The 11,376-nt window shown below is 35.5% G+C and overlaps 1 protein-coding gene across 1 annotated transcript; it reads right to left on the reverse strand.

Moving 5' to 3' along the window:
- Positions 1 to 319: 319 nt before the first annotated feature.
- Positions 320 to 9,825, reverse strand: LOC100934728 (olfactory receptor 6C2-like). The gene is made up of 2 exons (XM_031941239.1): positions 9,815 to 9,825; positions 320 to 1,265 (listed from the first exon to the last, which is right to left on the reverse strand). Exon 2 carries the CDS (start codon positions 1,256 to 1,258, stop codon positions 320 to 322), a length of 939 nt encoding a protein of 312 aa, XP_031797099.1. The 5' UTR covers positions 1,259 to 1,265; positions 9,815 to 9,825.
- Between the last annotated feature and the right edge of the window lie 1,551 nt (positions 9,826 to 11,376).

Genomic DNA, 11,376 nt, shown 5'->3' on the forward strand with positions numbered 1-11,376 from the left:
ATGCATATTGACTATTAAATAGGCATTTGGAAAATTGTTTTATAATAAATTTCTCATAGATAGCTGGTTGCAAATGAATATTCATTAATTTTTATAGAAGTGAATGGATGAGGTGATTGAAAGTGAAATCTTTAATAAGGAGGATTCAATGGGGAGGAAAACATCTCAGTTAGTGAGGATGTCTAGATAGGAGAGAAAAAGAGTTGTGAAAGAAGCTGTGGGTAAAAGGACATCAGAAAATAAAATTAGGTTATAGAATGCAGAAGAGTTCAAAGTTATCCAAGTTTTATTAATATTGCTTCTGAAAGTCAATTTCCTCTTATAACTTTGAAATCAAAACAATCTTTTTCAATGCAAATCTAAAAGCTTTAATCACTTGTTCATTCCTCAGGGTATAAATAAAAGGGTTCATTACAGGTGCAACTGAGGTTGCAAGTACTAATACTACTTTATTCAAAGCCACTCCTTCTCTTTCAGAAGGTTTGATATAGATGAAGATGCAAGTTCCATAAGTCATGGAGACAACAATCATGTGGGAGGAACAAGTGGAAAAGGCTTTTTTCCTTTGCTTAGCTGAAGGGAATCTCAGAATAGTCCTAATGATAAATGCATATGATAGAACCACTAACATTAAGGTGATGATGAGTGTGAACACAGCAAGAGCTAAAACCATTCTTTCTATGAATTGTGTATCAGAGCATGAGATCTCCAGCAATGGTGATATATCACAGACAAAATGGTTAATGATATTGGAGTTACAGAATTCTAGCTGAAGACCAAAACCAAGTACTGGAATGATAATCATCAACCCAGATACCCAACAACTCAGGAGGAGCTGATTACAGACTTTGTTGTTTATGATGGCTGCATAGTGCAGGGGTTTGCAGATAGCCACATAGCAGTCATAAGACATGGCAGCCAAGAGAAAAAACTCTGAGGCCCCAAAGAGAATTCCAAAAAATAATTGAGTGAAACATCCATTATAGGTCACAGTGTAGTCTCCAGTTGACATGTTGTACAGGAATCTGGGAATACAGGCAGTTGTGAATGATAATTCTAAGAAAGAAAAGTTCCTGAGGAAAAAATACATTGGGGTTTTAAGGTGCTGATCCATTAAAGTGAGGGTGATGATTGTCAAGTTCCCAGTTACACTCAGGACATAGGACAGAAACAGAAAGATCAAAAGCAGAATCTTCAACTGTGGATCATCTGTCAGTCCCCGGAGAATGAATAATGTTATTCCTGTATAGTTTCTCATTTCTGATCTATGACTTTTAATGAATCTGTAGGTAAAATAGAGAGTGAAAGTAAGAAAAAGAGACAGGGGGACACAGAGAGAGACACACACATAGAGAGACTGACAGACAGACATACATAGAAAGATTCAGAAATAAAGACAGACAATGAGACAGAGAGAGAGATAGAGATAGAGACAAACAGAGAGACACAGGGGAGAGATAAAGGCAGAGAGAAACAGGGAGAGGGACAAGAGGAGGGAGAGGGAGAAGAATAGAGAGTGAGAGGGAGAAGAGTAGAAACCAAGGGAGAAAGAGAAAGACAAAGACAATGGAGTTGAGCAGAGGAATCATAAAATATCAGCATTGCAATTTGAATATAAATGTTAAGAAGATTCTCGTGGGTCCTTTTTTCTTTAATGGATAAAAAAAAAATGATGCCAACATTTTGCTATCTACAAAAACTTTGAGCAGTCTCTTGGCTACTGAGCAGAAGATTTTTGTAAACAGTTTTGTTCCCAATGTTTCTTTCTTTCCTTGATCCCAGTTCCTTTTCTCTACCCCATTCCTACAAAATGTATTTCATTTTTTATTGTCTAAAACATTGTGATTTAATTTATTTTCTTACTATACTAGTTTTCAGATATATCTCCTTTACTTAATCCCTTTGTAACCTCCATAAAAACGTTAAGCAATACTAACACAGTGACCATAACAGACAGTCCCTTTGTAACCATTTTGTTGCTAAAACAGAATTTTTCTGTTTTCTTGGATTTCTTGGAATATGCATGGTACCTCTTTCTGTCTTTAATCTCCTTTGAATATCTATTCAGTGGTAAGATCACTGGCTCAAAGATTATGAATTGTTTCTTCACTTTTCTCACAAAATTTCAAATCATTTTATGCATCATTTGGACTAATCTTTACTACTAGCAATTGTGTATTAATTGCTGGTTTTCCAGATCCTTTACTAATTGTGTAGTTTTCTCAGTTTTCGACCTTTGCAGATATACGTGGTGTGTGAGGAAAAACTTGAGAGTTTTAATACATAATTTTAAATTGAATTTCTTTTGTTTAATGTTTAAACATTAAACAAAAAGTTTAATGGTAATGTTAAAAATGCTATTACCAATTTTCAATTTTTATAAAGTGTTTTTACTGGGGAAAAGGTTCTTAGTATTAGATATTTGCATAATGAATACTCTTTAAACTTAACAGGTTCCATGGGAAGTTCTGTGCCTTAATGTATCTCTTCTAAAGACCCCATTTCTTCTCCTTACATTCTCATCCCTTCTGGGCTCTTTCCTCTATCATAACACTAAGCTTCTATAGAACCAGATAACTCATTCTTTTTATTGCTCTAGAACCTTTTGGCTTCTCCTAGAACAGCCTCTTTCTTTTCTTAAGATGTCAGATTTCAGAAAATTGCCGCACAGACATCTAATTTGTTCAAGGTTTATCTATTATAACCAAGGAAATGTTGAAAATGCAGGTAAGATGACAGGTAATGGAAGGAGAAATCAGAAGTAGCACTTGGAGTAACAACTAATATTGAGTTTGAAGTTTTACTTGTAGATCCATCTATTGATGGAAAGCATTGGGCCCAACAGCTCCAAAAACGATTCTCTTCAGATCCCAGTATCTTTTTAGGGACAGGTAGCTAAATGAGCTACATTTAGGAATCCTATTAAGAACCCATTAGGAATCTCTACCTGAAACCATCTTCTACTTGACTGAGCCTACTATGTACTATCATGTATCCATGTTCATTTCTTCCCTGTATAATACTAAGGATATTGATCCTCAGAGAATGACTCACATTCTACTCTTTCTGAATATAGTTTTTTTTTAATACTTCACTGAGACACTTCTTACAGTTTCAGAATAACAAGCACACTCATATGAAATTAGTTCTCTGGGTCCATAAGGGGAAGCAGAACCATTATTGGATCTGGTGAAAAATTCTCATAAGAAGGGTGATGGTGAAGCCCAGGACCATTTTACTCAGGTGCTAATGTTTAGGGAGAAGGAATCTTTCTAGAGAAGCTTAGATCATCAACTGCTTTGGAAATTAGATTGGTTGTGGTTGGCAAGCAAGAAACTTATTTTAGGGGAAAATACTAATAGGACTTAGGAAGGAGGGGAGTAGTCGTGCAGCATGTTGCACAAAGTGATGTGCAGGGACAGTAATTGTGCAAGGAGGAAGCTCAATTTCCTGGAGAGGAAGGACCCAGAGCCAAGGACAAAACACATCTGTTCCCGACTTGTACCTCTTCCAGATAAGCATATCTAAGGGTCCATTTGCCCACAGTTCATTTATTCTAAGTAAGCTTCTGCTTAGAAGGCATTTCTTCATCCCCAATTAGTTTACAAGGCCTCCGCACATGGTTTGCTTGCCACTGTTACTCCAACTTATATTGGGAGTGAAAAAAATTACTGTTCATTGGACAACCGTGAGGCTATTTCATTTCCACTTAACAGCTGCAAACTTTCATCCTTACCCTATTCTTTTTTGGGGTGGGAGGTTCATTTCTGTTGCCACATTATATGGATTATGAAGTAATTTTTATGTATGCTTCTCTCTTATCTTAGAGCTGTTGGTGCCTCTATTGGGTAAGCCTTGAGTCAGGAGGATATGAGTTTTAATACAAACTCAGAAATCTTGTTGCATGACCCTGAAATCTCTGTTTTGTTGACAAAAGGATCGACTGGGGAAGGTAATGGCAAATCATTCCAGATTCTTCCACAAGAAAGTCCTATTGATACTGTGGTCCATTGGGTCCTGAATCACTGGACAAAACTACAGAGCAATTCTATTCCCTTAGCTTATCAGTTGTTCTTTTCTGTACTTTCTGTATGTCCTCTGGTCATTTTTTCTCTGAGACCTTTCAAAAAACATATAGGAAGATTTACCCTACAAAAAATGTCAATTACAAATTATAATTTTAAGGAGCTTTTCTCTTCATTTCAGACTGGCCTTTAAAGTTTGTCCCTGATTTGTAATGCCTTTCCCCCTTTCCTCTTACCTAGGACCTCCACTATATTCTGGCACATCCTTTTAAATTACTTTTTTCTGTAATGAAGCAAGAGAAGATCTAATAAAGGAATTATTTTACAGTAAATAATTAATGGTGTCCCCTTCCAAAGAATACTTCATCTTTTAGAAGGTGACTGATCATTTTTATTTAAATGTGGCAGAAGTGTATTTGGAACTGGAAGTATATAACCACAGCAGCAAGACTGCTGTCTACTTTGCTTCTACAGAAGATTTATCAGAATGGAGAATACTGGCTAATTCACATTTCTTTCTTGCCATATCTTTTCTTATTTTTTTCAAGTAACAGCAAGCTAAACATTTTTAACAATGATTTCATATTCAGAGACAGGAATAGTTGTAGAGGAAATATAAGTTCACATCTTTAGTTCTGTAAGGCAGGGAAGTAGAGATAGGTTTATTTATGCAAAGACACTGGATATTGGAGAGTAATACTTAAATTTCTCTTTTTCTACTAAGAGGTGGAAATTTGTGTGGTGTGACAAATTTCCTGATGGTGGTACCCCCTTTATTTCATAATTCTTGTTCTGGTCATTGTATATTCTAACTTCATTTCATATTGGAACAGATCATGTAGTCAACCACAGTGGAGCATTGCAATGAAAAGTCACTATAATCTAGCATCACCTATTATCAGTGAAACTGCATTTTTTTAGATGTCATTTTTATCTATTCATTCTTTCTTTGTGAGTCTAAAATTAAAGGACTGGCAATCTAACCAGAATAGGACTTGTTCCCATTTGTTTTCATTAAGCACTAGTTAATTCTATTTACTAGTCACACAAATGTCTCCTATCTGCATTCAATTTGCCTCCATGCTCTCCTGGATTAGGATTCCTTAGGAGAGAACATGGATTTGATGGAAGGAGTTTTGCTTGGTTGCTGTAACCCTTAAGGGGAATTTCTCCTGGATTTTGTGCAATGAGCACTTTGTATCAGCAAACCACCAGTTCATATAATGCAGAATACAGTGGTGCAGACTCCATTGATGTTTTATAGCCCTTAGGAAGGATGTAGCAATAACCCCTATTCTGCCTGACCTTGAGAAATGATGTATTTCTTCTCTCTATATGACCAGGATGCTGAGCCCACAAATTTTGCTGGCTGTCAGATAACAGGCTGTTGGTCAGTGATAATGGGGTTTCTGAAATTAATGGGCAATAATAATGAGGTACTTAAAATTAATGTAGGTGAAGAACAAAATTGGGTGTCTGCCCACTTAACCTGGTGCTGTTTCAGGTCTAAAAACATGGCTCCAGTTGCTTCACCCATGAACTCTGCCCAGAGAACTTGGGTCCTGTACCTGGACACAAAGTCTAAACCAGACCATTCCTCAACTCCACTTCCAATCCATAAACTTAGCATATCAGTGACATGAAATATCTGGTCTCTCTAAATTTTCCTTATAAATTTACTTTTCTTCTTCCTGGTTTTTTGCTAACTTCTTTTGGAATTTAGCCTTCATTAATTGGCATTGCAATTGTAATAAACTTTGTCCCTTAACTTCGAAATGTGTACAAGTCTACAAAATTCCTCTGAGATACCTCATGAGACCAGTCTGGAACCCCAACATTTTGGGAATCCTAATACCATCATAGCCATGGAGCAATCATATTGGATACATGAGTTTAGGAGAAGAAATTTCCCTTTTGCTTAGATTTTGAAACCTCCCCTTATTTTCTAATACTAAGATTCTGAAACCTCACCTCACTTTCATTAAAGGTGAAAAGTCAATGGTCATGCAATTCAGAAGAAGATTATTTTGGATACAGAGGCTGTATTTCATTCTTGACCATCCATGGGACTTGGATTATTAAAATAGACTTTTTATCAGTGTTAAGCACAGAGTTCTTGTTTTTCTTCCATGAAGTTGGGGGAACAGAAGACACAATAAAGGGGATTCTGAAAAAGTACCCTGATTCTTGTGATTCTGGCCCTCCCTCTGATAATTTTATTTTCTCTCTTGTTCAAAGGTAATGGGCCCATTGCAATTGGCCTCAGAGATAGCTAGTCATCCCCTTTCTCTGATAATTTTGTCTATTTGTTGATGTTATTTGTATTCAGTCTATGTGAAAATGTGAATCTAAGACCAGAGAACAGAAAATTTCCTTGTCTTTGGAGTAAGACCTCATCACAATTCTTTTCTTTTCTTAATTTCTTCTTCCTTCCATTTCTCCACTTCTTTTTTTCTCCACTTCTCTCTCTTTCTTTCTTTCTTTCTTTCTTTCTTTCTTTCTTTCTTTCTTTCTTTCTTTCTTTCTTTCTTTCTTTCTTTCTTTCTTTCTTTCCTCTTTTCCTCCTTTCCTCCTTCCTTCCTTTTTTCCTTCCTTCCTTCCATTTTTCCTTCCTTCCTTTCATCTGATTTCTCTGTTCTTTTATAGGAACTCAGACCTATCATTCTAACCTCACAGTTAAAAAAAAGAAGAAAAAGTAGTGTTATGAAAAGCCATTAATTACCCTACTTACCTTTCTGCTGTTACTTCAGATCTTGATGAATGGTTTTTGTTCCCCAAATTCCTGGAATGTCTTAAAGTTGAGCAGTAAGGAATTAGTGGAAAAGGACAACATACTTTTGGTCACATTATCTCGCAAAACCATGACCTCAGCTTAATCGGCAGAATTGAATTCTCCCAGGTTACCATCTTCTGGAATATATCATTTCTCTGTTTTTCATCACCAACTGTAAAATGATGCTGCATCAGAGATTCTGTCTTGCTTTAAATGCAGCAATATATTGATGTACTGTATTTTGTTGAAAGAAAGAGAAATTGGAAAGTGAATGGTTTCTTAGATCTTGTTTTTTTTTCCATCACCTAAACTGACCTATCTGAGCAGGGGGACCATTTCCCTCCAAAATGTACACTAATAGTAGAAGATATTTCTTTCATTTGTCCATTGTGCTACAGTTGCCTAGTGACCAAATGAGTTCACAAATGAAATGTCCCCTGGGGAACTCAAGTTCAAAAGTCACTAAGGAATCTTTGTTTTAATTACCTTTGGCAAAAGACATAAAGTATAAAAATGTGGGGCCAGTATCCATGTGGAATGGAAAAAATATCAATAACATCAGACTCAGGCTTGGTACATGGTGATGGAAGAAGAGTGGCATCTTTTCACTCTTCCTCAAATTGTCCAAAATTGATCTCCAAAACATTTGACCTTCAATCATTTAAAAAATTGAGTATGCATTCCACACTCACACGTGTATTATTACATATTATGTAATATTTTATTAATCTACTAGGTAGTCCAGTAGGATTTATTAAATGCTTAGTTTATGTCAGACACTAGGCTGAATGCTGGGCTTAAAAAGGACAAAAATGTCATCCCTGTCCTAGTGAACATTTTAAGGTAGGAGAAAGCATCTAAATAACTGCTCATATAAGATACATCTACAATAGATGGAAAGTGATTTCAGAGGGAAGACAGGAGGTTAGCAAAGTTGAGATGGGACCAAAAAAAACCTTTTAATGAAGGTGGGATTTGAGCAACATTTAGGAAGCTAAGAGATGGAGGTCAGAGGGTCAGTGTGTTCCAGGCTTGGGGAAATCCTAGAGCAAAGTCACAGAATTAGGAGATGTGGCATCTTAGGTAAGGAATAGCACTGGTTTTGTTTTAAGAAGAAACATGACTTTCTAATGTTTGACTGAAAACCACATCTGTTTTTTGACCTGTAGTTTAATATCTCTGAGTATAGAGTGACAATAGATACTGGGAGTAAAGCTGAAATATTCTGACTTCCCTATTATAACTTTGTGTTAAAGTAACAAATGACAATACGAATCCTAAGTTCAAAGACCTTCAAGTCAAGCAATCAAGTATTTCTTAAGCAGCTACCATAAGTCAAGTTTTGTATTAACCTCTGCATTTACAAATAAATGTAGACTCTGTCCTCCTACCCCCCAAAAAATTTCATACTCAATGAATCAATAGTCTCACATGCAAAAAATTCTTCAGCAATGAGATATACAGGATAAACTGATAATAATATCAGAGGGAAGACAGTGTTAAGTAGGGGAGGTGGGATTTCAGTTGGGATTTCAGAGGACTAAGAAATAGAGATGAAAAGGCACTGTGATAGCCAGTGAAAGTGTCTATAATTGAGAGATGGATTGTCTTGTGTAAGAAAATCAGAAGGCCAGCATCACTACATCATAGAGTACTCTTCTGCATATTTATGCTTATATATTGATATAGATAGAGGTATACATGTATATATATGTAATATAGATGCATATAAGAAAACTATCTCTTAAAATATTATATTTGATTGCAGAAGTAAAGTGTCATCAGATTTAATTCTTTTGACAAGAAGGTGGAGTTTTGCTGGGAAATCTTGGTACTTATGGTTCCCCATAAATAAGCAGATAATTGTGAAGAGACTGGGCAGCTTACTTATTGCAATAGACATGTATATCAGTAATTCCAGAATTTGTCAGCTGGTTTGTGAAGATAATGTGGTGAATTCTTTATTACCCATAGGTGAGTCAGTTACACTTCTTTATGAACAGGTAGTGAAATGGTCATGTAGTTCAATGAACCCTAAAGAAGAGAGACTACCACTTCAGAGGTGGAAAGTTTATTTGAATATATGCCTAAAAATTAGATTTGCCAGATGAAGGTGAAGATAAAGTAATGTACTAACATAAATAGCCATTTAAATAGAGTGAGAGAATTGAATTTATAAGTTATATCTTCTCTGCCTAGAATTTTGGTTGCAGAGGTTCCTAGAGGAGAGACATAGTGCAAAGATCATAGCAAAGCTACTCACATTTTGTTTTAGCAATGCAACAGTATAGTATTGATAAAAATTCTGTCTGCCCATCAGATTAATCTATGGGTTTCCAGAAATTCTTTGGTGACCAGACTGAATTAATATGTTACAGGGAATGTGTACGTAGTTGATAGCACTAATGTTTACTCATATAATATGTGCCATACAAGTAATGCTACATGATCACTGAAGTATATGTTAGTTATTACATTTTTCAGTCTGCTGAAAAAGTACTTATATTTCTTTATTTCTGACATTATTATTAAGCTATTAAAATTTTACTTGTTTGTCCTGTAAGTAGCTATGCATAGCTTTGATGCTAGTTATTTTACAGGAGCTGTTTAATTTTTGTATTTATAACTCTACTGCCCAGCCCAGTGCCTGCACACAACAGGAGCCTAAGAAGTGCTTATTCATTGTTTTTCCTGTACTTTTCTGTTTCTGCCTACTGTATAGAACTCCTAAGGTTATTTTATTTTATTTTATTTTTTGATTTTGTTTTTATTTTGTGCTAGCATCAATTCAGTCCAGTTTCATAATTTGAGTTTGGAGTTTGAATGCATGGAGTGATAAATATTGAAAATACAACTTTACTTATTAAATGATTAAAAACAATACAATTTTTAATTTGAATCAAAACAAATATTGCTCCACTTCACATCTGTATTCATCATTACAATGGACAATAATTAGGAATGTGTCACTAAAGTCAATTGGTTTCCTTTCTGATTTTTACTTCTTTGGGCTTGCTTTTGCAAAATTTTAAGAATTTTATATAACAAACATTTGTTCATTTAATCTTTTAGTACTTCTGTGGTGACCGTGTATTTCTTCTATCTTTATTCTTTGTGGAGGTGAAGAAGGATCGCATTCTCAATGTGAGTAGCTGCAACAAGAAGCCAGCCAGCAGTCTCTCTCCACCTCTCACCCTGCCCTTCTGCCTCTACCCACCAAAAATGTCATTTCGTATACAACACATCAGGACTTGCGCAAAGAGTGGGCAGGGGCCATTCTTTCTCTAAGCATATATATTAATAGAGTATGGTCCAATTACTATTTAGCCTCACGTGCTTGGGACCTCAGTGCATCAACTCAATTTTCAGCCCATTACATCCTTCCTCTATGATTTATTTAATCATGACTTCTTAATTAGCCATAGATCTGAAAGATAATTTCTTCTTTTTTCCCCTATCTTATTTATGCTATGACTTTTCATATCAAAGTCATGCATCAATTTGTTACTTCCCTTGGTATATCATACATAGTTCTGGTCTAAATCTGATTTCTTTCAGACTGCTTTCCCAACAATCTTTGTCAAATAGTGAATAATTGTACCAGTAATTTGAGTCTTTGGAGTTATTGGATATTAAAGTATATGTGTTCTCTTGATTTTATATATTGTGTATACAGTGTTTCATTGTTGATCTCTTTAAAAAAAGCACAAAATATTCATATTCTTGGGACCTCAAATTACTCTGTCACCAAAATTATTTGTATGGGATTTATCCTATTGTGAAGACTCAATACTCTATGCTTTTTGCTGGCATGAGTTGGCAGAGTTGAGAGCTTGGGAGAAGAGAAATATCAATCTTCTGCTTTCTGGCTTGAAAAATAAATTAGATTTCCAGACTTACTTCAAGTGCCTAATGGAAAAGAAAGACTTTAGAAAGAAGTCAACTTGGAGAGGAGTTAGTTGGAAGGTCAATCATGTCCTTATCTGAAGTTTACCACACCAGAGACTTTAGAGAACTTCTCCTTCAGTAAAGTTTGGAAGCCTTTTTGCTGAACTGAGATCCCTCACATTTCATTTCTGTATATTCTGGTTCATTCTCATCTACCTATCTTCTCTAATTTCTATTTGATATTAGCTTGGATCAATCATATATTTGCCATTTGTTATATGTATGGTTTTATTAATCCTGCATTTGATGGAAAGGAACCCAAACTTTGGATGGATAACTTAAAGTTTTTATTTGTTAAAAAATTATAACCAGGAACTTAGCTTGAATTAAACTAATGATACTTAAAGGACAAAATAGATATCATCTGGAGTAGAGCAGGGCAGTCAGTATCTGATGCCAGTCTCTTCACCTTCCCTATTGCGAGGAATCACATTTTGCCTTGTAAAAGGGTGATTGGTGATTATTTTAAAGTTACATAGTTTTCTTTTTTTGCTGAGGAAATTGAGGAGTTGCTCATAGGCAACTGACTGGCCTAGGGTCACACAGCTAGGAAGTGTTATGTGTTTGAGACCAGATCCTTACTCAGGTCCTTCTGACTTCAGGGCTGGTGCTTTATCCACTGCACCACTT

This window comes from Sarcophilus harrisii, chromosome 5 (assembly GCF_902635505.1).
Source record: "Sarcophilus harrisii chromosome 5, mSarHar1.11, whole genome shotgun sequence".
NCBI classification, from domain to species: Eukaryota; Metazoa; Chordata; class Mammalia; order Dasyuromorphia; family Dasyuridae; genus Sarcophilus; species Sarcophilus harrisii.